This window comes from Moschus berezovskii, chromosome 27 (genome assembly GCF_049115385.1).
Source record: "Moschus berezovskii isolate FMDL1 chromosome 27, NW_MosBer_1.0, whole genome shotgun sequence".
NCBI classification, from domain to species: Eukaryota; Metazoa; Chordata; class Mammalia; order Artiodactyla; family Moschidae; genus Moschus; species Moschus berezovskii.
Window position 1 is genome coordinate 3,112,501 of NC_142486.1, and position 27,011 is coordinate 3,139,511.

Sequence of the window (27,011 nt, forward strand, 5' to 3'; positions counted from 1 at the left end):
GAGCGCCTGCTCCGCCAGGCCCGGTGAGCGCGCGGTGCCTCGCGGGCGCGGGGCGGCGGGTCTCAGCGCGGCCTGGCGCGGGGCCGGGCCCGGCGGGCAGCCCGGGGAGACGGCGGGCGGCCCGGGGAGGCGGCGGCCCCGCGCCCGGCGGCGTCAGGGCCGGGAAGGCGGCGGAGGGCGCTGGGCGTGTCGAGCGGCCGCGCCTCCGTCCTCCGGCCCGGGTTGCCTCTGACGCCCAGGACTGGTCGGTAGCGCTCTCCTCACCTACGGGCCGCTCCCGGGGAAAACACCCCGCAGTCCGTCAGCGTGAGAGTCGACGCTACTCGAGGAGAAGCAAAGGCGGCCAGAACCATGGTTTAAACGAAGGACCATCTGGGTTCGGAGCTCGACCGGTTGGTGGGAAAAATTAGGCTGGTTGAGGCTTTAGGTTGTAAAGGCTGTGAATGGGACAGAAGTTTGCTGTAATCTAAATAACCCTTGAGAACCTGTTAGGCTAGTGTTTTCTCCCACTGAGTCCAAAAACGTCTCTGTTTCCTTCAATCTTGCACATATATTCCAATGCTCAAGTTCCACTGTTACAATTCAGGCTCGTTAAATTTAGGAGCTGTATTACGGGAAAATAGATTTTTCAAAAAGTCGAGGTACAGTTGATTTACAGCATGAGTTTCAGGGGTACAGTGTAGTGCTTCAGTATTTTAATAGATTATATTCCATTTACAGTTGTTATAAAATATTGACTACGTTCCTTGTGCTGTACAGTACCTTGTTTAATACATGGTCTGTGCCTCTTAACCCCTTCCCCTCCCCAATTCCCAGTTCTGCTGACAACAGCTAGTGTGTGCCCTGTAAGTCTGTCTTGTATTCATTAGCTCCATTTTTTGGATTATTTCTCTGGCTTCTTTCACTGTGCATAATACTCTCTAGGTTCTTCCATGCTGTTGCACATGGCAGAATTTCATTCTTTATGGCTAAGTAATATTCCATTGTGTATATATACACATCACACCTTCTTTATCCAGTTACCTGTTGATGGACACTTAGATTGCTCTCATGTCTTTGCTGTTGTAAACAGGGCTGCTGTGAACATTGGGGTGCATGTACCTTTTCAAATTAGAGTTTTTGTTTTCTTTGGATATATACCCAGGAATGTAGTTCAATTTTTAGTTTTTTGAGGAAACTCCACAGTTTTCCAGTGACTGCACCAATTTACATTCCTGCCAACAGTGAACTAGGGTCTTCTTTTCTGCGCTTACTCGCCGGCACCTGTCATTGTGGCCTTCTCGTTTGATAGCCATTTCCGACAGGTGTGAGGTGTTCCCCGTTGTGGCTTTGATTTGTTTCTCTCAGTTGAGCATCTTTCTAACTGTCTGTTGGCCATCTGTATGTCGTCTCAGGGAAAATGTCTATTCAGGTCTCTTATGCCCATTTTTCAAATTGTTTTTTTCATATTGAGTTGTGTGAATTGTTTATTTTGGATATTAAACCGTTGTTAGTTATATCACTTGCAAGTATTTTCTTCCATTAAGTTGGTTTCCTTTGCTGTGCAAAAACTTTTACGTGTAATGGTTAGGCTCCATTTGCTTGTTTTTGCTTTTGCTTCCTTTGCCTTAGGAGACAGAGCCAAAAACATATTCCCGCTGTTTCTGTCACAGAGTGTTCTATTTTCTTCCAGTTTTATGGCTTCTGATCTTGCATTTAGGTTATTTAATCCATTTTATTTTTGTATATGGTGTGAGAAAATGTTCCGGTTTCTTTGCGTTACAGGTGGCTGTCCAGTTTTACCAAGCACCACTAGTTGAAGAGACTGTCTCTCTTCATTCTGCCTTGTTGCCTCCTTTGTCACAGGTTGATTGACCATAAGTGTGGTTTTATTTCTGGGCTCCCTATTCTGTTTCATAGATGTGTGTGTGTGTCTGTGTGTGTGTGTCTGTGTGTTGGTGCCAGTACCGTAATGTTTACCTGGTGATTACTGTAGTTTTGTGGTTTAGGGTAGTCTGAAATCAGACAGCATGATACCTCTCTCCAGCTTTGTTTTTTCTTAAGATTGCTTTCCCCATTCACGTTTTAGAATTATTCTAGTTCTGTGAAAAAAAAACCATGGGTATTTTGATAGAGACTGCATTAAATCTGTAGATTGCTTTGGGTAGTGTGGAGATTTTAGCAGTTTTAATTCTTCCAACTCATGTACATGAGGTACCTTTCCATTTCTTTGTCCCATCTTCCATTTCCTCTGTATGTGTTTTATAGTTTTCAGAGTATAGGTCTTTCACCTCTTTTGTTAAGTTTATTCCTAGGTTTTCTTCTTTTTCACATGATTTTAACAGGATTATTTTCTTCCTCTTTCTGATAGCTCTTTACTAATGTATAGGAAAGCAACAGGTTTCTGAATATTAATCTTGTATCCTGGCAACTTAACTGAAGTTATTTTATTAGTTGTAATCGTTTTTGGTGGAAACTTGAGCTTTCTATATATATGGTATCGTGTCATCTGCAAATAGTGAGTTTTACTTCTCTTCCAAGTTTCATGCCTTTTATTTATTCTCCTAGTCTGACTGCTGTGGCTGGGACTTCCTACTTACTGAAGTGCTCCTACAAAACACTGCACTGTGTTAAATAGAGACGGTGAGAGTGGGCGTCCTCACATGTGCTCCTGATACTGGAAGAAAAGTATTTTCAGCTTTTTAGTGTTGAGTATGATGTTAGCTGTGGCTTTGTCATAAATGACCTTTATTATGTTCCCTTGATACCAACTTTGATGAGAGTTTTTGTCGTGAATGAATGTTGAATTTTGTCCAGTGCTTTTTTTTTGCATCTATTGAGATGGTCACATGAATGTTATCCTTCCATTTGTTAGTGTGGTGTATTGCACCCATTGATTTGCAGATGTTGAAGCATCCTTGTGACTCTGGAATAAGCATAAATCTAACTTGACCGTGGTGTAGGATTTTTTTTTTGGCCGTACTTCATGGCTTGTGGGATGTTAATTCCCTGACAGGGATTGAACCTTCACCCTCAGCAGTGAAAGCGCAGGGTTCTGATCACTTGACCACCAGAGAATTCCGCATGATCTTTTTTTATTGTTGAATTTTGTTTGCTAATGTTCTTTTGGCTGGATGGCATCACCGACTCAATGGACATGAGTTTGAGTGAACTCCGGGAGTTGGTGATGGACAGGGAGACCTGGCGTTCTGTGATTCATGGGGTCGCAAAGAGTCAGACATGACTGAGCAACTGAACTGAACTGAATGTTCTTTTGAGGATTTTCAAATCTATGTTCATCATAGATGCTGACCTGTAATTTTTTTTTTTTTTGTAGTCTCTGCCTGATTTTGGTATCAAGGTAATTGTGGCCTCATAGAGAGAATTGTAGAGTGCTCCTCCCCTTCGTTTTCTGGGATAGTTTGAAAAGGGTAGGTGTTATCTCTCTCTGTTTGGTAGAGTTCCCTCATGAAGCTCTCTGGTCCCGGACTTTTGTTTGCTGGAAGTTTTATTACTAGCTTAGTTTCACTGCTAGTGAAAGGTCTGTTCAGATTGTCTGTTTCTTCCAATTGAGTCTTGGAAACTGTCTATTTCTAGAAATGTATCCATTTCTTCCAGGTCATCACATTTGTCTGCCTGTAAGTGTTAGTACTGTTCTCTGTGGAGTGTTTGGTATCTCACTTCCCAATTTCTCCTCTCTCATATCTTGTTTTATTTGGGTCCTCTCTCTGTTTTTATTGATCACCCTGACCTAAAGCCTTATCAGTTTTACCCTTTAAAGTCTGGTCTGCTGTTTCAGTCGTTTCTTCTCCGATCTTTATAATTGACTTTGTTTCTTCTGTTTCTTTTTAGATGGCAGTTAGGTAGGTTGTTTGAGACTTTTGTTCCTTGAGCTATGCTTGGATTGCTGTAAAGTTCCCTCTTAGGATTGCTTTTGCTGCACCCTGTAGATTTGGGAATGTGTTCTTTTCTCCTTAAGGTGTTTTATTTGCACTTCCATGTCTCTGTTGCCTGTTTTAGTGGCATGTTCAGTAGCGTGTAGAGACTCTACATGTTTGTGTTTTTCCCGTCCTTTTCTTCCTGTAATTCATTTCTAGTTTCATGCTGTTGTGGTCCGAAAGGCTACTGGATATCATTTCTGTCCTCTTAAATTTGTTGAGACTCATTTAATAATCTAACATGTGATCTATCCTGGGAACATTCGTGTGCATTTTAAAAGAATGTGTCTTCAGCTGGTTTTGGGTGGAGAATCCTACAGATAAAGTCCGCCTAGTTTACTTGTGTCATTTAAGACTACTGCTTCCTCATTGATTTTATGTCTGAATAATAAGTCTTTTGATACAGTTGCTTCCCTGGTAACTCAGATGGTAAAGAATCTGCCTGCAATGCAGAGACCTGGGTTCGATCCCTGAGTTGGGAAGAATCCTCTGGAGGAGGGCATGACAACCCACTCCAGTATTCTTGCCTGGGAAATCCCATGGACAGAGGAGCCTGGGGGGCTGCAGCCCATGGGGTCGCAGAGTTGGACACGACTGAGCCACTGAGCACAGTGCGTCCACTGACGTGAGTGAGGTGGTGAAGCCCCTGCTGTTACCGTGTCACTGTCAGCTTCTCCCTCTTTGCCTGCAAGCGTCCAGGCGCCGCTTTATTAGGTGCATAGATGCCAGTGAGTGTATTGTGCCCTCCGTGCCTAGGCCCCTTTCTCACTGTGTAGCGCCCCTTCGTCTTCTGTTAGACTTTGCCTTGAAGTCTGCTGTGTCTGACGGCGAGTGTTGCCGCCCTGCTTTCCTGTGTCTGTCGACCTGAAGTGTCCTTTTCCACCCCGTTGCTTTCAGCCTGTGTTCTTGGTTGTGAAGTGAGTCTTTTAAGTAGCATATCTAATTGTTGGGTCTTGTGTTTAAATTCATCAGTTTGACTTACGTCTTTTGATCGGAGCATAATAGTCCACTGGCATTTACAGTGATTACTGATGGGTATTGGGAGATTCCCTGGTGGCTCAGATGGTAAAACGTCTGCCTGCAATGCGGGAGACCCGGGTTTAATCCCTGGGTCGGGAAGATCCTCTGGAGAAGGAAATGGCAACCCACTCCAGTACTCATGCCTGGAAAATTCCACGGATGGAGAAGCCTGGTAGGCTGCAGTCCATGGGGTCACCAAGAGTCGGACACGACTGAGCGACTTCACTTTCACGTACTTACTGCCATGCTGTTGCTCGTTTTCTAGCTGTTTTTATGCTACTTCTCCATTGTTTGTTGAGGTTTTTTGATTTGTGGTTACCCACCATGGGGATCACATATGTGACCTTCGTGGTATTTTAGGTGGGTGACCCACAGCCTTTACTGTATATTTGCGCTTACTCATGGGCATTTTCCTAATTCCTATAACTCTTAGGGTCATGTAGTATTGATGAACTGTTTCAGTTTTTGCTAGTCTGAAAAGTTCTTCACCTCTTCTTTAATTCTGAATGATAACGTTGCTGGGTAAAGCACCATAGACTGTAGGTTTTTCCTTTGGGGACTTTAACTATAACCTGCCTTAACTCCCTTCTGGCCTGAAAAGTTCCTGCAGAAAAACCCACTGATAGCCATATGGGGGTTCCCTTGTATGGGACTGTTGTTCTCTTGCTGCCTTTAGAATTCTCTTTAGCTTTTGCCACTTTAATTTTGGTATGTCTTGGTGTGGGTGTCTCTGGGTTCATCTTGTGTAGGGGTCTCTCTGCTTCTTGTACCTGTCTGTTTCCTTCTGTAGGTTCAGGAAGTTTTCAGTCTTAATCTCATCAAATACATTTCTGACCCTTCTTCTCGGGCCCTTGTATATGAGTGTCAGCACCCTTGCTGTTGTCCCAGGGGGTCTTAACTGGTCTTCATTTCTTAAAACGCGTTTCTTTTTGCTGTTCTGACTGCGTGGTTTTCGCTCTGTCCTCCAGAACACCTGCACGTCCTTCTGTGTCACAGCCGCTTGTTCCTCCTTCTAGTGTGTTTTTCGTTTCAGCTGTGGCACACGTCTGCTCTGATTATTTCTGTGTTTTCTGGTTCCTTGTTAAAAGTCTGTGTTCAGGTAGCATTCTTACACTAGCACTTTGAACTGTTTCTGGTGCTTGTGTTTCATTAGTTGTTTTCTCAGGTCTCTGCCTTCTCGTTTTGCTTTAGTTTCCTGTGTCTGTGACATCAGCTGAAACAGTTACCTGTCACGTGTGGCCCTGAAGGGGTGCCCCAGGGTGCTGCCCTCTCCTCACCGCAGTGGCCATCACTGCCCTTGTGGGGTGGGGTCGGGTCCCACGGCTGGAGCAGAAGCCCTGGGGATACAGTCCAGGCTGGTTCTGTTCCCTCTGAGTGTGTGCTCGTCCCCCTCCCAGCAGTGGCATCCCGGCCCTTAAAGGGGAGCAGGGCAGGTGCTCCGCTGGGCCGGCACGGAAACCAGCCAGCGCCTGCTCAGTCGCGTCCCACTGATTTGCGACCCCATGGGCTGCAGCCCACCAGGCTCCTCTGTCCATGGGATTCTCCAGGCAGGATACTGGAGTAGGGGATCTTTGAGCCAGGGATCGAACCTGCGTCTCCTGCATTAGCAGGCGGGTCCTTTACCACTGCGTGCCTGGACGCCCAGAATGAGCCAGAGCCCCGGACAGCCGCATTCTGCTCCCTCTGCCTTAGTTGAGCAGTGAGCAAGCCTGTGCCCACGCCTCACAAGTGGAGTCTAGGCTTCTCGCAGCCCTGCTGTTGGTCTCACTGGTTTTCAAACCAGCCAGAGGCCTCATCTTCCTGGTCAGAGGCCCAGGTTGGGACAAACCCCTCACTCCCCAGGAAGGCACTCAAGCCCGTGTGCCCCGCTCCCCGCGTCCCCCCCGGGCACCAGGCCTGCCGGTCGCGCCTCCTCCCCGCATCCGTGTGGGTCCTCCCCCCAGCCCCGGGTCACAGGACTCTCCGCCAGGCCCGTTTGTTTTCAGTGGGAATTGCTCCTCACGTCGGTGTGGTTGTGTGTGTTCGTGGTGGGAGGAGCGCTCTGTGTCCTCCTGCTCGGCCATCTTGCTCTCTTCTCCCCAGAAAATAGATGGAATGCTAGCATCTCACTCAACATGCGATATTCTGGCCCCGGAGTTCTTCCCGGGACACGAAGAACTGAGACCCACTCAGAACTCCCTGCTTATTTTCTGTTCACGGTCATAAATCATAGGCTGACAGGCAGAAGGAACGGCCCTATTTCTTACTTCTCTGTCTCTGAGGTGGGTAGGAATTCCTGTTAAAATCTGAGGAAAGGGTAACTGTCTTATCAGTTGTGTCTTACTAGCGTTCACTATATTTCTTTTATTTTTTTCTGGCACTTTAAAACAAATTACTAAATTTTGGAGTTAGGATTCAGAGAAAATTTTAGTTATAAATTTTTCAGAGATGAAAAAAAGGATGGAGGAACTTGTGAGAAGCATGACTTGTGAGCTGCAGAAGGAAGTGGGACCCACATAAGCGGGGAGGGTGAGCCCAGGACTGGGGGCATTTCCGGAAGGACCAGGTGACTAACTAGAAGCTCAGAGCTGGTGAGGCGTTATCCACCGAGGGAAGCAGCCAGGAGCATTCCAGGCAGAGGGTCCAAGCCGGGTGAGGGCAGGCAAACGGGACGCGGTGCCCTTAGAGAAGCAGGGACGGCGGGTGCTTGTGTGCTTCGCTGGCACCAGGGAGTCTGGGTCTGAAAGCAGCCGGAGCTGCTGAGGCTGCAGGCGGTGGGCTCTCCTTTCAGAAGAGGAAGGGGCTGAGCTGGGGTGTGGGGCAGCGCAGTCTGGGACGGGCTGGCAGTCTCCTCCGACATCCCCCAGAGGAAAGCAGGCTGGACCGGCCCAGGGCCGCGTCTCCTCTGCCCACTGATGCCTCCACTTGTGTTTGTCGGGGGCTGCGTCCTGCTCTGACTAGAATAAGTGAAGAAATGGGGGGGAGCCCTCAAGTAAAATGGGGAAGGACAAGCCACCGCCCAGGACCCCCGCCACAGCCTGAGAGGTCAGAACTGTGGACTGGGAGGGCCTAGCTGTGCGCTGCGCCCTTCCGAGAGCCCCCGAAGCGTGCAGCGTGGTGACTTGCTGGCATGTTGCTTGCCCTTGCCTTTCAGGATGGACTGGGAAGCAGGCTGTCTCGGGACCATTCAGTGTCGAACCTGTTGTAAATGCTTAGTAGATACATTCTAAATTAAGATTAATGTCATAATATCTGCTCTAGCGTACTTAACTCTTATTCCCAGAAGTTAGAATCTTTTTTGAAAAGCAACTTGGTTCAGACTAGAATCTCCCTTAGTTTTGACTCCTAGTTAGTTTATTTTTCTGGTCCTGAAATAACAGAACCTGAGCGTGGAGGTGCTGAGGAGGTTTGCTGTGGAAGCTGGTGGCGTGAGGGCCTCCTGCTGCTCGGGGAGGACCTGGGTCGGGTGCCCGTCAGCCGTTCATCCCGAGGCCTAGAGCCCCCACACGACACCCGGGCCCCTGTGCTCAGGAGGGCCTGTCCCCCGCCGGGGCGGCGTTTCCGGTTGCCCATGCGGTGGTCTCTCTCTGCAGGGAGGTCGGGGCCGAGGAGCTGGGCAGGTTCTGTGCCCGCATCAGCGCGCTGCTGCAGGCGGAGGACTGGGGCCCCGACACCCTGGACGCCCTGCGGAGGCTCTTCCTCATCGTGGCGGCCACCAAGTACAGCAGGAGGTGAGTGCCCACCCCGGCCTCTGGGCGGCCCCCCCAGCCCCACAGAGGCTGACCGATCCCTACCGCCCAGGCTGGATCCCACGTGCGTGGTGCTGCTACAGACCGCCCTCTGCTCGCCCCGCTGCCCCGAGCGGCTCCAGCTGCTCTGTGCTGCTGTGCTGAGAGAGATGGCGCCCTCCGACAGCCTGAGCCTGTCCTGTGACCACGCCCAGAGTTCGCGGCAGCTGGGCCTGGTGGCCTCTGTGCTCTTGGCCCAGGTAACGTGACTCCCGCGGCCCCCCAGCCCACCCCTGGTGGCCCTGGGCTCGGTGATCCAGCCAGCCATGTGTACCCCGTGAGCGAGCGGGCTGGGCTGGGCCTGCCCTGGTGATGTTCTGGATGCCTGGGTGGAGTGGTGTTTGTAGGGGGAGTCGGCATTCACGTTCCACCGGGGGGTTTGCAGGGCGACCCGCAGCAGGTCAGGACTGTGGGCCAGTGCGTCATCAAGGTCCTGGAGAGTCGGCAGCCTGAGGTGCCCAGCCTGACGTACCTCCTCCCGGTCGTGTCCAAGGTTGCCAGCCTGGCCCCGGACGCCTTTCCTGAAGGTCAGCACACTATCGGCGGGGGGAGCACCGGGGCCGCTGCCGGGTCCCAGGAAGCCCCGCAGACTTAACTCCGTCCCCACGGTGTCCCTCCCAGAGCAGACCAAGGCACTCAGCAAGCGGCTGGGGGACTGGCTCCGCTACGCCAGCATCCAGCAGGGGACAGCCCACGCCTCGGGAGGCTTCTTCTCCACGCCCAGAACCCGGCAGGTGAGTCTCGGGGTGTGGGCCGTCCTGTCCTGGGGCTGCCCACGGGCTGCCATCAGCTCCTCCTGCAGGAGCGCCGCCCTGGTTCCAGCATGACTTCTCTCCTGTCTCCACTGGGCTGAGGGCATGGTGCTTTGGGTCCCGCCCCTGTGCCCGTGATACTGTGAGGAGTCTCGGGTCGTGCAGGTGGGGATCCAGAGCAGGGCCGTGTCGTCAGCCTAAGCGCCCGCGTTCTCGCGTCCTGTGAGGGCGCCCTGGCTGTGCCCGCTGACCTTCCTTGTCCCCTGCAGCCGGGCCTTGTCACCGAGGTGGACGGGACCGTGGCCACGGACTTCTTCACGGTGCTGTCCACAGGCCAGCGCTTCACGGAGGACCAGCGGCTGAACGTGCAGGCCTTCTCCATGCTGCGGGCCTGGCTGCTACAGGGCGGCCCCGCACACCCGGGCGCCATGGATTCAGGTGGGACAGGGCAGGCACCTCCTCATCTGCACGTCTGTTAGCGGTTTAGACAGTCCGGGTGTGTTTACATGGCGGGTGTCCAGTGAGGGTGGGAGCAGGCGGGACTGAGCACCAGCCCTGGCAGCCCACAACGGGGATGCTCCCCCACCCTCCAGCCCACCCATCCCCGCAAGCTGCTGAGCCGTCCCCTCTCCTCCAGATGACAGGTCGGAGCTGGAGGGCTCCACCGTGTCCGTGCTTTCGGCCGCCTCCACCGCCAGCCACCTGCTGCCGCCCGCCGAGTGGCTACGGGAGAAGGCCCTGGAGTACTGCCAGCGCCTCCTGGAGCAGAGCGGCCGGCGTGAGTCCTGGGCCTGACCCGCCTGCCTGCGCTGGGGTCCCCCCGGGGGCGGGCTCCCCAGCCACCCCACGCGCGTCCAGAACATGGGCCGCCGCCTCGTCCGGAGGTGCCAGTGGGACGCAGAGACCAGGTGCCCTCTCCCCTCCCGCAGGAGCCCTGAGGAAGGCCGACTCGGGCCTGCAGAAGGCGGTGAGTGCCCGCGGGCGGCCTCGGGTGGGGCCCGCGGCTCGCGCTGAGCCGCCCTGTGTCCCCGCAGTGCCTGGTGGAGGCCGTGCTGGTGCTGGACGTGCTCTGCCGGCAGGACCCCTCCTTCCTGTACCGCGCCCTCCCGTGTCTGCGGGCCCTGCGCACCCGGCTCTGCGGGGACCCGGCCTGCGTCCGTGCGCTGCTACCCATCGCCCAGTTCTTCCTGCACCACGGTGAGCGCCTCCCGCACTGGAGAACAGGGCGCCGGGCAGGGGCACGTTCCTTTTCACGGCCCCTCCTCTGCCGTAGAGCAGCAGTGCTTCGATGGGCACTCAACACTTACATGGGAGATTTTTTAAATGTTACCAGATCGATGTTAATCTCAAGCTCTCTTTACCGAGGAGTTCCCTAGAAGGTGCCGGGAAGCCAGCCCCTTTAAGAAATAGTACTCATCTAGATACCCAGAGGGGCGGGTCTGTGGCCAGACACTGGGGGAGTGCTGGGTGCACTCCGCCGGCCCTCCCGTGCTTATGACGCCGGACGTGTCTGCCAAGAGTGTCCTGGAGACGCAAGAGGCCCTGGAGGCCAGGCCTGGGGCCTCCTGCCCTGACGGAGGCAATGCTCTCAGGGGAGGCTGCCGCAGTGGACGCCGATGCCGTCTGCCAGCACCTCTTCACCAGGATCCCGTCCGAACACTTCCACAGCCCAATGCTGGCCTTCGAGTTCGTCCAGTTCTGCAGGGACCACCTCCTGCTGTTCGGCAGCAACCTGGACCTTCTCAGGACCAGCTTCCCCAGCCTCTTCAAGGTACGTGAACTGGGCCCCTGGGGCAGCGGGCATCCATGCTCGCGGTGACCCCGTGCGCTTGGGCTGGTAGAGCCCACAGAGTTGGTTCAGAGTTAGCGTCTCCACTGGGCAGCTGCACCCGCTGTGTTCAGCCCTTTGGCGCCATCATCTTTGACGGGTGGTTTGTGGTTGGCGTGTCCCTGCGGAACTTTTCCAAAACCAGAGACTTGGTCCTTTAGTCAGGAGGAAATGATGGCAAGTGGACAGGACTTGATTGTTGGCACCAGGTGAGGGCGGAAGCAAGCAGGATCACGGGGAAGACCGTGAAGGGCATGTTCCAACCCTGGGATCAGGGGGACTGAGAGGCGCCCTCACAGCTGCCCTCTAGCCACCCCTTGTCTCTGCAGTTCCTGGCCTGGAGCAGTCCGGCCCTCACCTCCGAGTTCGTGGCGCTCCTGCCAGCACTGGTCGATGCAGGCACGGCCGTGGAGATGCTCCACCTGCTGCTGGACCTGCCGAGCCTGACCGCGGCCTTGGACCTGCAGCTCCGGTGAGCCCAGCCCGCTGTTCCCCATTCCCATGTGTGTGCCCTGCCTCCCGCAGGGGCCTGGTCCAGGGCGGGTGCCGTTAGAGTGACGGCTGCTCGAGTCTCTCCCTGATCAGCGACACCACAGAGCAGGGGCCAGGGCTGGAGCCACGTCCCAGCCCGGCCCCGCCGTCTCTGCTTGCAGGTTGTCGCAGGCTGCATCTGAAAGGCCACTCTGGGACGTCTCCGTGAGGGCCCCCGGCTGCCTGGAGGCCTTGCGGGACCCCCAGGCCCAGGGCCTCTTCCAGCACCTGCTGCGGGCCAAAGCCAGCGGCACCACAGAGAGGTAGGCCCTCTGGGGTGGGCCCATAAGCATGGGCCGCTGCAGCTGGAGCCTGGCCCCGAGCCTGCTGCCTTCCGACCTGGCAAGACAGCTCTGCTTACGGCTAGCGTGGCTGAGCACTTCCCAGGCACTGAGCTTGTGATTTGTTCCACTACCCAGTCCCATCCTTGCTGCCCCGGCGGGTGGGGGCACACTGTCTCCTTCCACAGACCGAGGAAGTGAGGCTGACCACCCCTGAGAGGCGGCCGCCCCAGGACTGGCCCCGGTTCCCTGGCCGCACGTGTGTCCCAGGGGGAACAGGGCAGGTCAGCGAGGGCAGCAGCAGGTGCTCAGGACCGGGCCCCGTGTCCACAGGCTGACGCCGCTCCACCAGCTGCTGCAGCCCCTGGCCAGCTGTGCCCGGGTAGTCCAGTGTGCCCAGGCTGTGCCCACCCTACTCCGAGCATTCTTCGCGGCAGTGACGAAGGTGAGCCCACCTCCCAGGGCCTCTGTCCCCAGAGCAGAGGGCCAGCCAGAGCCGCGGGGCAAACCACGGCAGTACACGGGTCAGGGTGCAAAGTGCTGCTCACAGCCTGGGCCCAGCTCCTGTCCCCCCAGAATGTGGCTGCGAGCAGCACCCAGGGCAGCAGACACAGCAGGGCCCAGCGCACAGGTGCCTCTGGGCAGGCACCCAGGCTGTCTCTTCCTCCCAGTTCGCTGATGGGGCCCTGGCCAGCCAGCTGGCACTGCTGCTCCTGGAGAGAAGTGACTCGCTTTTCCAGGTTGAGGGGTATGAAGCCGATGTGCACAGGTGGGTCCCTCCCGGCGGCTCCGCGGGGCTTCACCCCTCCTGCGGCTCCAACCCCCCCGTGCCCTCAGCCCCTCTCCCCAGCCTCACCCCCAGGCCCAGCCTCAGCACTTCACGGGCTGCCGCACAGACTCTTCCCACTCCAGACAGTTGCCACATCCCCTCTCCGCCCCGCTCCCCCAACAGCTTCTCTTGGGCAGAGCATTCCAGAAGGTGCCCTTTTTGAAAGCCCGACTCATGCGGGCTCATCCCCTCGCCAGCCCGACCCAAGGACAGAGCCAGTACCACCACCCTGTTCTCCTCCAGACGGGCCGTGGGGCTGGAGTCTCTTGAGGGGTGTCCTCTCCGACAGGGTGCTGAGCTCCCAGTTCCCGGCCCTGTGCAAGCTGCACCCCTCGATGGTGGTTGAGCGGGCCAAAGAGCTGCTGGAATTCGTGAGCAGCCTGGGGGGGCCCCGCAGCACCGGGCACATGCTCACGTCTGTGGTAAGGCGGCCGCCCCATCGCCCTGGCCCACGCCTGCTGTGGGGCCTGCTGCAGGCTGAGTGCTATTCCCCGTCCAGGTGTGGGCCATCGGCGAGTACCTCTCGGTGTCCTGGGACCGGCGCTGCACCGCGGAGCAGATCAACAGGTTCTTCGAAGCTCTGGAGGCCCTGCTCTTCGAGGTTGCCCAGTCTCGGCCCTCCGCCACCCTTCCCAGGTGTCCTCCACAGGTCATCACCGTGCTCATGACCACAGTGGCCAAGCTGGCCTCCCGGAGCCAAGACCTGATCCCCAGGTACGGGTTTGGGGCAGGCAGAGGGAACCTGCAGCCTTCCCATGGGGAAAGCAAAAGGCTTGGCGGCCGCCCCTTCCAGGACACCTGGACGCAGCATCCGCACGAGCCTCCCAGCTGGACGCCAGTGGCCCAGGCTGTGGGCACTTCCTGGAGTTCAGGCCACACTAGCCCGTGCTCCTGGCGGCTGGGCACCTCCCCGAGCCCCCGTCCGCCTGAGAGGTATGCCAGTGCTGATGGGCTGGGCCCCCACCCCCAGGGTCTCCCTGCTCCTGTCCAAGATGAGGACACTGGCCCAGAGCCCGGCCGCGGGCCCCGTGCACGGCGAGGACGACCTGGGAGCCATCTGCACACGAGCCACCGAGCTGCTGAACCTGCTCAAGATGCCCAGCGTGGCCCAGTTTGTGCTCACGCCCAGTGTGGAGGTGTCCCAGCCCCGCTATCACCGTGACTGCAACACCGCCCTGCCCTTGGCCCTGGCCCTGGTCAGCCGGCTGCTGGAGAGGGAGGCAGGCTTCCTGCCACGGTGAGGGGACAGGGGCCCAGTGGGCACCAGGCTGTAGATCCTGCTGTTCGGTCCCTACCGTGGCCTCTCTGCTGGGTCAGAGAAACCTGGGAAGGAGGCCACCACCTCAGCCTCTTCTGGTGGGAACAGCACTGACTATTAGCTTTGGCCCCTCTTGAGACTGGGTGGAGGCTGCCTGATCAGTGTCTTGCTGTTATCTGAGGGCAAAAGGAGAGAAAAAAATAAACCTTCTTCACAAAATAATTGTGCACACAAGGCAAGGTCGGTTCCCTCTATCTCCACCCAGGAAGCGGGGAGTCCCGTGGGTGGGGCCTTCCCCAATGATCCTCCCGCCTAATCCCCACGTGTCCCCCGATGATCGAGAACAGAGCACTGACATGTAGTCAGAAAGGAGCTGCGTCCATCTCCCAGAGCCGAAGGCTGCCACTGGGAGGCGGGTCTGGTCAGTGACTGGAGGGCTTTTCATGCTCCCGAGTAGCTTGGAGATGGGAAGTCGGGTCTAGGGGCCCTGCTACCTGCACAGGCCTGCAGTCTCCCATCAGCAGGACAAGGCCACCGCAGCACCTGCCGCTGGAAGCCTTACCCGGAAGATCACGTGCGCTCTGCTCTTGCCCCGAGTCGGGGGGACACACTGGGTGCGGTGGGGCCAGAACCCCCTGCAGCCCCAGCACTCCCTGCCGCTCTTCCATTGGGGTAGGCCTGTGGTCCAGTCCCACCTGCGCCCGGAGGGCCCGGCCACCAGGTGGCGCTGCTGCTCCGCGAGCCCCGGCCGCCCGCCCTGGCCCCGCCCCCAGGCCCCGGCCACGCCCCTCGGGCCCAGCCCCCGGCCGGCCTCGCCGCTCAGACGCCCTGCGGAGCGCAGCGTCTGCCTGGTGTGCGGCCGCAGACGCTTTCCGAGTGGGCGGTCGGCCCAGCCCTGCGGGCCCCTCACCCCTGCTGCCCAGCCCTCCGGACTTGTGCTCCATCTGGGCACGTGACCCCGATAAACTTTCTCCACTTTGCCAGACGCCCCTTAACGTGCAGCTGTCCGTGTTTTCAGGCCGTCAGATATTGCAAGTTTGGGGCGCAAAGGTGCTTAAGAACTAGTTTGAGAACACGGGTTTTGGGGGGATCTTGCTTGCTTCCTCACACCGAGCCAAGGCCCCTCTAGCAGTGTCCCCTGACCATTCTCTTCGCAGGGTAGACTTTTGTGGCGGCTGCTGCTGCTTGAATGACCCGAGTGCAAATCCTGACTGCCGCCCAGGTGGAGGTGGCCATTACGCCGCGTCCTGGCCTCAGGTGGGGAGCGTGCGCCCACTCACCGGCGGGGCCGGGGGGCCCACGGGGTGTCCGCACCACACACAGGTGGATGCTGGGAGCCTGGCCCAGCCGCAGTGCGAGGTCGAGGTCTGCGTGCCCGCAGAGCGCTCACCTGAGGCCGTGCCCATGCGCAGAGGGGACGGCGGCAGCTTGCAGAGCCGGTTCTGTGGGGCTTCCCAACATTACACACAAACAGAAAACACAAACTCGCCCACAAACAGAAAACCACAGCCCCACGTGCTCCACGTTCACCTGAAACAGTGTTTGAGTGACTGTCGTGCCTGACTCTGCGACCCCATGGGCTGTAGTGCACAGGCTCCTCTGTCCATGAAGTTCTCTAGGCAAGAACACTGGAGTGGGCAGCCCTTCCCTTCAGTGGGGGTAATAACAGTACCGGCCTCAAAGAACGGCCTGGGAGTGACCTGGGCACTTCCCCACAGACAGATGGCAGCCCACACTCCCTGTGAGAAGAGGAGCCCCGAGGTCTTCCCCCAGACCTGCAGGACTCTGCGGTGTGCGGGCTCCCCCCAGTCAAGCAGCACCATGGAGGTCGGGCCTCAGGCTAGGCGCCAGCCTCCCTGAACTTGTGCCCTCATTTCAATCTGGGGCTCTGAGAGTTTCTTTTGGTGTCGAGCGTACTAAAAAGCACTTTCACAGCATCATCTTTCAAGATTTGAAATAGCTCAACTGGAATTCCATCACCTCCACTAGCTTTGTTCGTAGTGATGCTTTCTAAGGCCCACTTGACTTCACATTCCAAGATGTTTGGCTCCAGGTGAGTGATCACGCCATTGTGATTATCTTTGTCGTGAAGATCTTTTCTGTACAGTTCTTCTGTGTATTCTTGCCACCTCTTCTTAATATCTTCTGCTTCTGTTAGGTCCATACCATTTCTGTCCTTTATCGAGCCCATCTTTACATGAAATGTTCCCTTGGAATCTCTAATTTTCTTGAAGAGATCTCTTGTCTTTCCCATTCTGTTGTTTTCCTCTATTTCTTTGCATTGATCACTGAGGAAGGCTTTCTTATCCCTCCTTGCTATTGTTGGAACTCTGCATTCAGATGCTTATATCTTTCCTTTTCTCCTTTGCTTTTGGCTTCTCTTCTTTTCACAGCTATTTGTAAGGCCTCCTCAGACAGCCATTTTGCTTTTTTGCATTTCTTTTCCATGGGGATGGTCTTGGTCCCTGTCTCCTGTACAATGCAAATTTGGAAAACTCAGCAGTGGCCACAGGACTGGAAAAGGTCAGTCTTCATTCCAACCCCAAAGAATGCTCAAACTACCTCACAATTGCACTCATCTCACACACTAGTCAAGTCATGCTCAAAATTCTCCAAGCCAGGCTTCAGCAATATGTGAACCGTAAACTCCCAGATGTTCAAGCAGGTTTTAGAAAAGGCAGAGGCACCAGAGATCAAATTGCCAACATCCGCTGGATCATGGAGAAAGCAAGAGAGTTCCAGAAAAACATCTATTTCTGCTTCATTGACTATGCCAAAGCCTTTGACTGTGTGGATCACAATAAACTATGGAACATTCTGAAAGAGATGGGAATACCAGACCACCTGACCTGCCTCTTGAGAAACCTGTATGCAGGTCAGGAAGCAACAGTCAGAACTGTACATGGAACAACAGACTGGTTCCGGATAGGAAAAGGAGTACGTCAAGGCTGTATATTGTCACCTTGCTTATTTAACTTGTATGCAGAGTACATCATGAGGAACGCTGGGCTGGAAGAAGCACAAGCTGGAATCAAGACTGCTGGGAGAAATATCAATAACCTCAGATATGCAGATGACACCACCCTTATGGCAGAAAGAGAAGAAGAACTAAAGAGCCTCTTGATGAAAGTGAAAGAGGAGAGTGAAAAGCTTGGCTTGAAGCTCTACATTCAGAAAACAAAGATCATGGCATCTGGTCCCATCACTTCATGGGAAATAGATGGAAAAACACTGGAGACAGTGTCAGACTTTATTTTTTTGGGCTCCAAAATCACTGCAGATGCTGACTGCAGCCAGGAAATTAAAAGACACTTACTCCTTGGAAGGAAAGTTATGACCAACCTTGATAGTATATTAAAAAGCAGAGACATCACTTTGCCAACAAAGGTCCGTCTAGTCAAGGCTATGGTTTTTCCCGTGGTCATGTATGGATGTGAGAGTTGGACTGTGAAGAAAGCTGATCGCCGAAGAATTGATGCTTTTGAACTGTGGTGTTGGAGAAGACTCTTGAGAGTCCCTTGGACTGCAAGGAGATCGAACCAGTCCATTCTAAAGAAGATCAATCCTGGGTGTTCATTGGAAGGACTGATGCTAAAGCTGAAACTGCAATACTTTGGCCACCTCATGCGACGAGTTGACTCACTGGAAAAGACTCTGATGCTGGGAAAGGTTGGGGGCGGGAGGAGAAGGGGACGACAGAGAATGAGATGGCTGGATGGCATCACCGACTCTGTGGACATGAGTTTGAGTGAACTCCGGGAGTTGGTGATAGACAGGGAGGCCTGGCGTGCTGTGATTCATGGGGTCGCGGAGAGTCGGACACGACTGAGCGACTGAACTGAGCTGAACTGATACATTTAAATGACTGTAAATGTACGTTTCATCCAGCCGTCCCCAGTGGCTCAGCGTCCTGAGCGCCTGTGTTCTGCAACGAGAAGCTGCTGCAGGAAGACCACGCGCCACTGCCAGAGGGCAGCCCAGCAGCAATGGAGCCCGAGCACAGCCAAACATAAACACAGTTCAGGGAAAAATGCACCTCATCCAGCACCTGGGGAGCTGCATCAAGACAGTCGGAATCCCGACACGACACAGAGCAGCCAGCAGGGCCGCCCCGCCCCCAACTCTACTCACCAGGGTGCGGCAGGGAGCTCGTGGCACTTGAGGCCCAGGGCCTGGGACCCACCTGGGACTGACCGGGCTGCTGCTCCCCAGAGGAGACTCCCTTCCACGTTGGCAGTGTGTCTGCAGCGGACTGGCCAGGACCCCGCATCCCCAGAGTCTGCATGCCTGTCAGGATGCGGGCCCAGAACCCGGCCCCAGGCTCCAAGCCCGGTGAGGACACACCGAACCTGCTGAAGATGGTCAGCGCCTCACCTTGACACCAGCACGGACCTGTGCGTGGCCCCGCTGCTGGGGCAGGGGGCGGGCCTGCCAGCGGGTGGACACCAGGCGGCCAGACAGGGAGCCCGGGGCTGGGCAGCCTGTTAGGGCCCAGCCGCAGCAGAGGACACCGAGGGGCATGAGGCCTGGGCACCCAGAGTGGGTCAAGACTCTCACTTTATAGCCTTCCGAGGCTCCTAGACCACTTTTTCAGACCGTGCTGATCATTGCACCCCAAGCGCAAAGCCCACTCAGGGGTGGGCGGCTCTCGCGCTCTCCGTGGCAGGGGGCTGCCTGGCACAGCCTGCTCCTCGTCTAGGGCAGGGGGAGGGCAGACGTGGAGTTAGGCTGAGCCATCCCACTACCCCCAGGACCCCATGTCCTCACGGGTCTCCCACGCCAGAAGGGACGGGAGCAGATTCAGGAGCCCCAGTGGCCCCTCTGGGGACCAGCACGGTGCCCCCCCGGTGCCATGCCCTGCCACCCTCTGGAATATGAAAGATAGTTTATTGAATATTTTTCCATTAAAATCTTCAAACATAAAAGCTCTGTAACAAACATCACAACTGTTATCTGTCATATAAATAGAACATACACAAAGGGACTGCAGGTGTCCTGCAGGGGGCGCACCCGCAAGGAGCAGCCTGGCAGAAGAGACGTGCCTGTAGGACGCAGGTGCAGGCTGGCGGCCCACCGCGCAGGGCGCCTAGGGGGGCGGCATGCGAAAGCGGACCTTCCTGGCCGTCTCCACATCAGACTTGGCAACCAGAAACCGCATCGTCTTGCCCCCATGTCGAATCAGATCCACCGCCCTGAAAGCAGCCAAGGGACGCAGCCGGTGTAGACGATCCCGCCCAGTGAGGACTCGGCACTGGTCCAGCGGGTGGTGCCTCCTGGTGCCGCCCGGGGCGGGGCGGGGGGCAGCCTCCCCCTGATTGGTGTCCCGAGGGGACATCAGAAGCAGTAACCCTAAGCCCCCCGAATGGGACGGAGCTTCAGGATCACAGAGCCGGGGCGCCTGAGCCCCTGGGTGGGGACTGGGGTGGTATCAGGGCAAGGGCAAGGAAGGGCAGGAGGCGATGCTGTGCCTCACTTGCTCATCTCCAAAGCGGGTAGTGATAGGGGCCGCTGCTGGGCTTTGAGGCGCGGCCAGGCTGGTCCCCCAGGGCAGGGCGGGGCGCAGCAGGTACCTCGGGTAGCTGACTCCTGCCAGGCTGCTGCCATTCACCTCCAGGATGCGGTCTCCCAGCGCCAGCCGCCCGTCGGCTGCGGCAGGGCTGCCTGGGAGCAGGGTCTGGATGTAGAGCCCAGGGGCGCCCAGGGGCGTGTGCTGCGGGAGAGGGGCAGCATCAGGGCTCCGTGGGCCCTCGCCCGCGGGGCCCCAGCACCGGCACCTCCACACCTCCCCAGCTGGGCCTGGGGCAGCCACTCACCATCCCATCGATGAGGCCCATGCCCAGCCCTGAGGGGCCACGCTCTAGCTCCACCATGAACATGTAGCAGAAGTCATCAGTGCTGGAGCTGCGGCTGGACGGGGCCGGAGGGGGCTCGTCCTCCGGGGCCGCACAGTCTCCTGTAGAACCGGAAAGTGTGGTGGGTGAGGGGCGGCTGCTCAGGCCTCTGTCCAGACTCCCCTCAAGTCCGGGATCCGCGTCCAGGTCAGCTGCTCCAGAGGACACTTGCTCCCAAAGGTCTGGGGGAGGCCCGATGGGGCCGTCCGGGGGACGGGGACAAGCAGGCCACCCTGTGCTGCCACGGGACTCCACCCCTCTCAGGAGGCTGAGTGGCGGGCTTGCTCGGTCTCACCGGCCTCCCTCCCCAGCCCTCACACGCCTCAGGGGTGACCCCCATCTGCCCCTCCCGAGGGGCGGCCCGGCCCCTCCGAGCCGGGGTCCTGTGCTCCCCACCAGGATTGCCGGTCCTCCCCGCGGGGCCAGCCATGCTGCCCCTCTGAGCGATGTCCTGCCCCAGGCACACCCCTGTCCCAGTGACCCTGCCTGTGGGGCACCCGCTCAGCTCGGCTGAAACACCGAGGACTCGCCAAGGCTGCCCCTCAGTGCCCTCGGCCCAGCCAGTGGTCTGGCCAGCGCCCAGGGCGCCGGGCCCTCCACCTCCCGCGTCCTCCAGACCCGTGGGCCTCGCACCGGCTCTGGGGCTGAACGCACATCGGGAGCTGTCTGTTCCACTCCCCCCACAGCCCCCTCTCCGGGCCCCCCACCCCGGGGGCCCGTCTGTGTCCAGGGTGACAGGCACTCAGAGGCGACGCTGACAGCCCAGCCAGACATGCCGCCCACCTCCGTGGGGAAAGGACCCTGAGGGAGCCACCAGGGCGCAGGGCGTGCTGGTGGGCTCACCTTCCCGGTAGGCGCCCCGTGGGCCGCTGGGCCCCATCCTCCGCCCTTCTGGGAGCGCCCTCCCACAGGCGCTGCTGCCTTCAGGCCAGTCGGGGGCCGCAGGCTCCAGGCCAAGTGGCGTGCCTGGGGGTGTGAGCAGGCACGAGGGGTCCCCGTGTGGGTCCACGGCCTGGGGGCCCCCGCGGCTCGGGTGGCCGGGTGGCCTTCCTGGGGGGCCCTGCACCCGGGGACCCCCCACGGAAGGGAGAGTGTGCTCCAGGCCAGCCTCCCGGGCTCCCCCGCAGGGGTCCCTGGAAGCCGGGGGGCAGCTCTGGGCCTCGGGGTGGCCCTCAGGACTGGCGTGGTGCAGGCCCTGGGGAAACAAGAGAGAACTCAGCCCTGAGCGGGGAACCTGAGAGGGGAACAGAGGGGCCCCCCAAGCCAAGGGCGCCCCGCTGCTGCACCCCCAGCACCTGGAGGCCCTCGGGCCAGGCAGGTGCTCCGCTGGGGCCAGGCTGGCTCCGCAGGCTGCACAGGAAGTGGCGGATGTAGAGGAGGTGCTGGTAGACGCGGTCGTCCGGGCACTCCGCGTCCAGATCCACCTGGAAGCCCTCACTCGGCAAGACGATGGGCGGGGGGTTTTCGTAGGACTCCAGGACCTCCTCTGGAGGGGCGAGGGGCTGTGACGTCGGCCAGGAGGCGCTGCCTGCAACCCGCCTGCCGCCACCGGACCCCAGGGACGGGACCCAAGCTGGCCCAGCCCCAAGGGCCACCGGGATGACCCGAGCTCCACCAGGGGGAATGTGCGCCCCAGGTCCTCCCCCCTGCACCCGCCCACACTGGGGGCGCCCACAGCCATGCTGACTGCACTCCGCACTGTCACGCATGGGGCACGGCCCACCTGCCTGCTGGCCTCCACACTGGGAACGGTGCTCCCGACCCCCAGACAGAGCCCCCGCAGGCCTTGGACGTGACCCAGTACAAGGAGGGCCTGTCCAGAGTCCAAACCCGGGTGACGAGGGAGTGACGAGGGCGAAGCCCCTTCTGTCCGCACCCCTACCCTCACTGTCCGTCTCCATGTCACACTGCTCACAAGAGGGGCTCGACTAGCTCATAGAGTGTGTGCACGGGCGTGTGTGCATGGCAGAGCTGCCCAGTGTGGACAGCCTGCCCCTCCCTGGTGGTCAAGCGCTGGGTGCGGTCCCGAGGAGCAGCGGGGACCCATTACCGAGCCCCGACCTCGGCGGCCACAGGGAGCCCCAGCCCTGGGCCGCCTTCTTCCTCGGGGGTCCTGCCCTGCCCCTACCCGGGGACCGGGGCATCCAGGAGCCCACGGGCGACGCCCCAGCTCCCAGCTCCCCCACAGAGGGGCCTCACCTGACTTGAAGGCAGCAGGGCCGTCCTGGGCTCCCGGCTCCCAGGCGCTCATGGGGCCCATGGCCGAGGCCAGCTGGTACTGAGTCAGCAGCCGGTGCAGCTGCGCGGGGCTCAGGGCAGGGAACGCGGCCCGCAGGCTCGCCCAGCTCATCTGTGACAAGACGTGCTCCTGGTCAGAGGCCGTGCCCACCCCACAGGGGGACCGGCCTGCCTTCCGGGGAGCCCCGGGGCCCCCAGCACACACTCCGCCCCCAGGGGCCAGGCGGACAGTGAGGTCCCCAAGAGGACCGTCTCTGGCTGTGACAGGGACCAAGGAGGGCTCCCGGAACTCTCAGACCACCCCTGCCTTCTGTGGGGGGAGCTTCCCAGGGAGGCCGGCACTGGGGGCTGGGACCCGGGCAGGGAAAGCGCCCTCCGGACACGACTCAGGACTCCAGGTGGGAGGCCCTCGCGGGGAACCTGGGCGGCAGCTGTGCGTCCGCTCCTGAGAAGCAGGCTCCTCCCTGGGAGCACGGGGCGCGTCCAGCGCAGGTCTGGGCCCCTGGCTCTGCCTCTCGAGCCTCCCGCTGCCAGGAAGCGGCTCACCGTCTCCTACCTCCCTCCTCTTTTGCTTCACTTCCCTGCCGACCTCAGAGGCCTGGGCGGGGTCACGGGGGTCCTGAGCTGCGTGGGGGGCGAGGGCAGCCCATCCTCACCGCACCCCCAAGGCCTTGGCTGCTTCTCCAGGGAGGGGTCAACGGGCGCCCGACGGCTGGGCACCTCCTTCCACCTCGCAGGCTCTGCTTTCTGGGAAATTCCCCGAACTTCAGCTTCCAAGTCTGCTACTGAACTCTGGGTCTCTGCTGTCGCAGTTTGAACTTCCAAGAGTTCTTTCTGTTCTCTCATTTACAGCATCTGGTCATTATGTTATGGATACTCTGCCTCCTCTTTAGGAGAAATGTCGACTGTTTTTTAAACAAGCTTCTTCTCCCTAAACAGCCCGTCTCGAGGGTGGCAAACGAGGGTGCTGGGTGGTGAGTGACAGCCGGGGCAGGACTGCGGGTGGCAGGGAGCAAGCCCACGGGCCGCCCGCCGCCTCATCCCACCCGCTGCCGATCACGGCGCAAGTGAGGGAGGCGGGCGAGCTGGCGCCTTGTTTCCGGCTGCTGTTGCAACAGACGAGCATGAACACGGCAGCGAGAACAAGCGCGGTCTCGCAGGCCTCGGGGTCAGACACCGGCGTGGCTCACTCGGGGCTAACCCGAGTGTTGGGGGCTGTGTTCCCCTGGCAGCTCCAGGGCAGGACCCGCTCCCTGGCTGCCACCCTGGCCAAGGGCTGCCCCTGAATCCTGCAACCGCCACGCGCCCCGCCCGTCCACCACTGCCGCCTATGCTGTCTCTCTGACCCCACTCTTCTGCCTCCTCCTTATCCTTTTGTGGAAGTACAGCTGATTTACAGTGCTCTGTTAATTGCTGGTATACAGTAATTTTATACATACAAAACCATGCATATGGGACTCTTCCAGACTCTTCCATTATGGTTTATCACAGGATTCTAAGTGCAGTTCCCTTGTGCTGGACAGAAAATCCTTGTTGTTTCCCTGTTTTATGTAGAGCAGTTTGTATCTGTTAATCCCAAATTCCTAATTTCTCTCTTCTTCCCTTTCCCCTCTGGTAACCATAAGCTTGTTTCCTTTGTCTGCAAGTCTGTTTCTGCTTTGTAAATAAGTTCCTTTATCTTGTTTTAGATTCTGCGTGCAAGTGGCATCACATGGCATTTGTCCCTCTCCGACTTACCGAGCATGATACTCTCTGGCTGTGTCCACGCAATGGCTCGTAGCACCCCACTATAGACAGGTGCCACGTCTTCTCTACCCAGGCCTGTCTATGGACACTCAGGTTGTCCCCACGTCTTGGACGCTGTAAACAGTGCTGCTGTGGACACTGAGGTGCGGGTGTCTTTCTGAATTAAGAGTTTTCTCCAGCACAATTCAAATTCATCAATTCTTCAACACTAAACCATTACGGTCCAACTCTCATATTCATACACGACTAGAGGAAAGACTGTAGGTTTGACTCTGTGGACCTTTCACTGGCAAAGTGATGTCTTTACTTTTTCATATGCTGTCTAGGTTTGCCATAGCTTTTCTTCCTAGGAACAAGCATCTTTTAATTTCGTGGCTGCAGTCACCATCCACAGTGCTTTTGGAGGTCAAGAAAATCTGCCACTATTTCCACTTTTTGCCCATCTATCTGCCATGAAGTGATGGAATCGGATGCCATGATCTTAGTTTTTTGAATGTTGAGTTTTAAGCTAGCTTTTTCACTCTCCTCTTTCACCTTCAAGAGCCTCTTTAGTTCTTCACTTTCTGCCATGAGAGTGGTGTCGTCTGTATATCTGAGGTTGTTGGTTATTTCTCCCAGCAATCTTAATTCCAGTTTGTGATTCAGCCAGCCCGGCATTTTGCATGATGTCTGCATACAAGTTAAATAAGCAGGGTGACAATATACAGCCTTAATGTCCTCCAGTTAATTTGAAATCAGTCTGTTGTTCTATGTCCAGTTCTAACTGTTGCTTCTTGACCTGCTTACAGATTTCTCAGGAGGCAGGTAAGGTGGTCTGGTATTCCCATCTCTTTCAGAATTTTTCACAGTTTGTTGTGATCCACACAGTCAAAGACTTTAGCATAGTCAATGAAGCAGATGTTTTTCTGGAATTTCCTCATTTTTTCTATAATCCAACAGATATTGGCAATGTGATCTCTCTCTGGTTTCTTTGTGTTTTCTAAACCCAGCTTCAACATCTGGAAGTTCTCAGTTCACGTATTACTGAAGTCTAGCTTGAAGGATTTTTAATATTACCTCGCTAGCATATGAATCAAGTGCTGAACCATATGCCAACTCCATTTTTAATTTTTGAGGGTTCTCCACACTCTTCTCCATAGCGGCTGCACCCGTTTGCATTCCCACCAACATAGGAGGGTTCCCTTTTCTCCACACCCTCTCCAGAATTTCTCAGCCGTAGGCTTTTTAACAGTGGCCATTCTGATAGGTGTGAGGTGATGCCTCTTTGTAGTTTTGATGTGCATTTCGCTAATAATGAGCAACATCGAGTTTTTCATGTGCCTTTTGGCCATCTGTACGTCTTTTTTGGAGAACTATTTAGGTCTTCTGCGTATTTTTGACTGGGCTATTTTTTGATACTGAGCTTTATGACTTGTTTATAGATTTTGGAAATGAAGTCCCTGTCGGTCACATCGTTTGCAATATTCTTCCAGATGTAAGGATTTGTGAGCTTAGATGGGGCTACCAGGTGACCGGGGTGATCTTCACCTCCACCTGTCAGCAGGGCCCCCTGTGCCACTGCTGTAGGTCAGGGACAAGACACACACATCCTGGGCCATCACCCTGCCTGCAGGGGGAACAGCTGGGGACCAGGGGCTACAGCCGGAGGAGGCCACAGCGATGCACTCAGGATTCCTGCCTGGAGAATCCCCATGACAGAGGAGCCTGGTGGACTGCGGTCCACGGGGTCGCAAAGAGTTGGACACAGCTGAGGCACACACCTCACCTGCATGAAGGGACTGCAAGCTGCTGAGCCCAGGGCGACCACCGCCCCCCAGCCCCTCTCACCTGGATGAGCTGGGCACTGGGCGTGGCCAGCAGGTTGAGCGTGCAGGAAAGCTTCCGGAAGAAGCGTTCCCCTGCCTCTCCAAAGCCAGCGCTCCTGGTCCATTCCAGGAGCTGCTGCAGGCGGGCACAGGCCTGGACACCCCTGGGCCAGTGGAAGCAGCTCAAAGAGGGGCCTGGGGGAAGGATGGAGGGAGGGTGACGTGGAGCCCTCAGAGGGCAGGCAGGCTGCCCACCCACCCCCAAGGGAGACAAGCCCACAGGGCGCCAGGCCTCTGGACAGACAGAAGACCTTCCATCACTTTCCCAGCTTCCCCACCTGCTTCCACACCCCTGGGGGAGGCAGGAGGAGAACCCATGGGCCGGCCCCACTCGCTGCCTCGGCCAGAGATCCCAGCCGCCCTGAACCTAGGCCAGGTGACGGAGGACATCTGGGCAGCAGTGAGTCCGGGTCAAAGGTAATGCTAGTTCCCTGAGCCTGGTCCCTCCTCTCAGGGGCCCAGGGCTGAGCAGGGATAGCAGGAGCCAGGGAAGGCCAGAGGGCCCCCTGCACACGCTGCCGGGCAGCTCCTAACCACGTCCTCCCCGGGGGCGCCTGCCTGGGCCCCACACGGGACTACGGCCCAGCCCGCCGGCCTCCCCCGAGGACACGCACGGTGCTCGGGGGTGCGCCCGCCCTCACCCTTGTCCAGCAGCTGGTTAAGGAGCAGCGTGCCGGAGAAGAAGAAGAGGTAGGCCAGCACCTGCGCGGCGACCTCAGGGTGCACGTGCAGCTGCCGCAGCAGGTCCAGGGCGGCCTGGTAGATGGCCACCACGCGGCGCAGCTCCTCAGGCAGCGGGGACGCCGCGCTCCAGCTCTCTCGACGCTCCGACTGGAACGGGGGACACTCCAGCAGGGCCGGGAGGCAGATGTACAGGGACTGCGGGCCAGAGGAAAGAGCGCTGGCAGAGGCCCAGGGCCCGCCCACAGCAAAGCGGAGAGCTCAGTCCATGGGAGGGACAGCAAGCAAGGGGACAGAGGGGCTGGGGGACCGAGGGGCGGGGGCAGGGCCAGGGGCGGGGCCAGGACCGGAGGGCGAGGCCGGGGATCAGGGCCGGAGGGCTGGCGCTCAGGGCCCAGGTGCACGGG

At 57.6% G+C, this 27,011-nt stretch overlaps 2 protein-coding genes across 7 annotated transcripts in view; one reads left to right on the forward strand and one right to left on the reverse strand.

Moving 5' to 3' along the window:
* The window catches only part of AP5Z1 (adaptor related protein complex 5 subunit zeta 1), a 14,690-nt gene extending 97 nt beyond the window's left edge, over positions 1-14,593 (forward strand). Inside the window, exons 1-17 of one of the 5 annotated variants that reach the window (XM_088833075.1) lie at positions 1-23; positions 8,510-8,647; positions 8,718-8,904; positions 9,090-9,231; positions 9,331-9,438; positions 9,790-9,894; positions 10,094-10,234; positions 10,386-10,423; positions 10,491-10,653; positions 11,049-11,227; positions 11,614-11,756; positions 11,938-12,078; positions 12,430-12,541; positions 12,768-12,865; positions 13,215-13,347; positions 13,425-13,639; positions 13,896-14,551. The exon at positions 1-23 is cut by the window's left edge and continues 97 nt beyond it. In XM_088833075.1, coding sequence (XP_088689201.1) covers positions 1-23; positions 8,510-8,647; positions 8,718-8,904; positions 9,090-9,231; positions 9,331-9,438; positions 9,790-9,894; positions 10,094-10,234; positions 10,386-10,423; positions 10,491-10,653; positions 11,049-11,227; positions 11,614-11,756; positions 11,938-12,078; positions 12,430-12,541; positions 12,768-12,865; positions 13,215-13,347; positions 13,425-13,639; positions 13,896-14,166 — 2,337 coding nt within the window. In that variant the 3' untranslated portion in view covers positions 14,167-14,551. Of the gene's footprint in view, positions 24-3,391; positions 3,411-3,464; positions 7,199-8,509; positions 8,648-8,717; positions 8,905-9,089; positions 9,232-9,325; positions 9,439-9,725; positions 9,895-10,093; positions 10,235-10,385; positions 10,424-10,490; positions 10,654-11,048; positions 11,228-11,613; positions 11,757-11,937; positions 12,079-12,429; positions 12,542-12,767; positions 12,866-13,214; positions 13,348-13,424; positions 13,640-13,895 lie in introns of those variants that run through there. The other 4 variants (XM_055410390.2, XM_055410389.2, XM_055410393.2 and 1 more) reach the window with 4 other exon arrangements.
* Positions 14,594-18,595: 4,002 nt separating this feature from the next.
* The window catches only part of RADIL (Rap associating with DIL domain), a 52,849-nt gene continuing 44,433 nt past the window's right edge, over positions 18,596-27,011 (reverse strand). Inside the window, exons 8-15 of one of the 2 annotated variants that reach the window (XM_088833074.1) lie at positions 26,565-26,802; positions 25,886-26,058; positions 22,274-22,424; positions 21,370-21,560; positions 20,918-21,269; positions 19,997-20,136; positions 19,754-19,893; positions 18,596-19,375 (exon numbers count right to left, since the gene is read on the reverse strand). In XM_088833074.1, coding sequence (XP_088689200.1) covers positions 19,270-19,375; positions 19,754-19,893; positions 19,997-20,136; positions 20,918-21,269; positions 21,370-21,560; positions 22,274-22,424; positions 25,886-26,058; positions 26,565-26,802 — 1,491 coding nt within the window. In that variant the 3' untranslated portion in view covers positions 18,596-19,269. The other variant, XM_088833073.1, reaches the window with a different exon arrangement.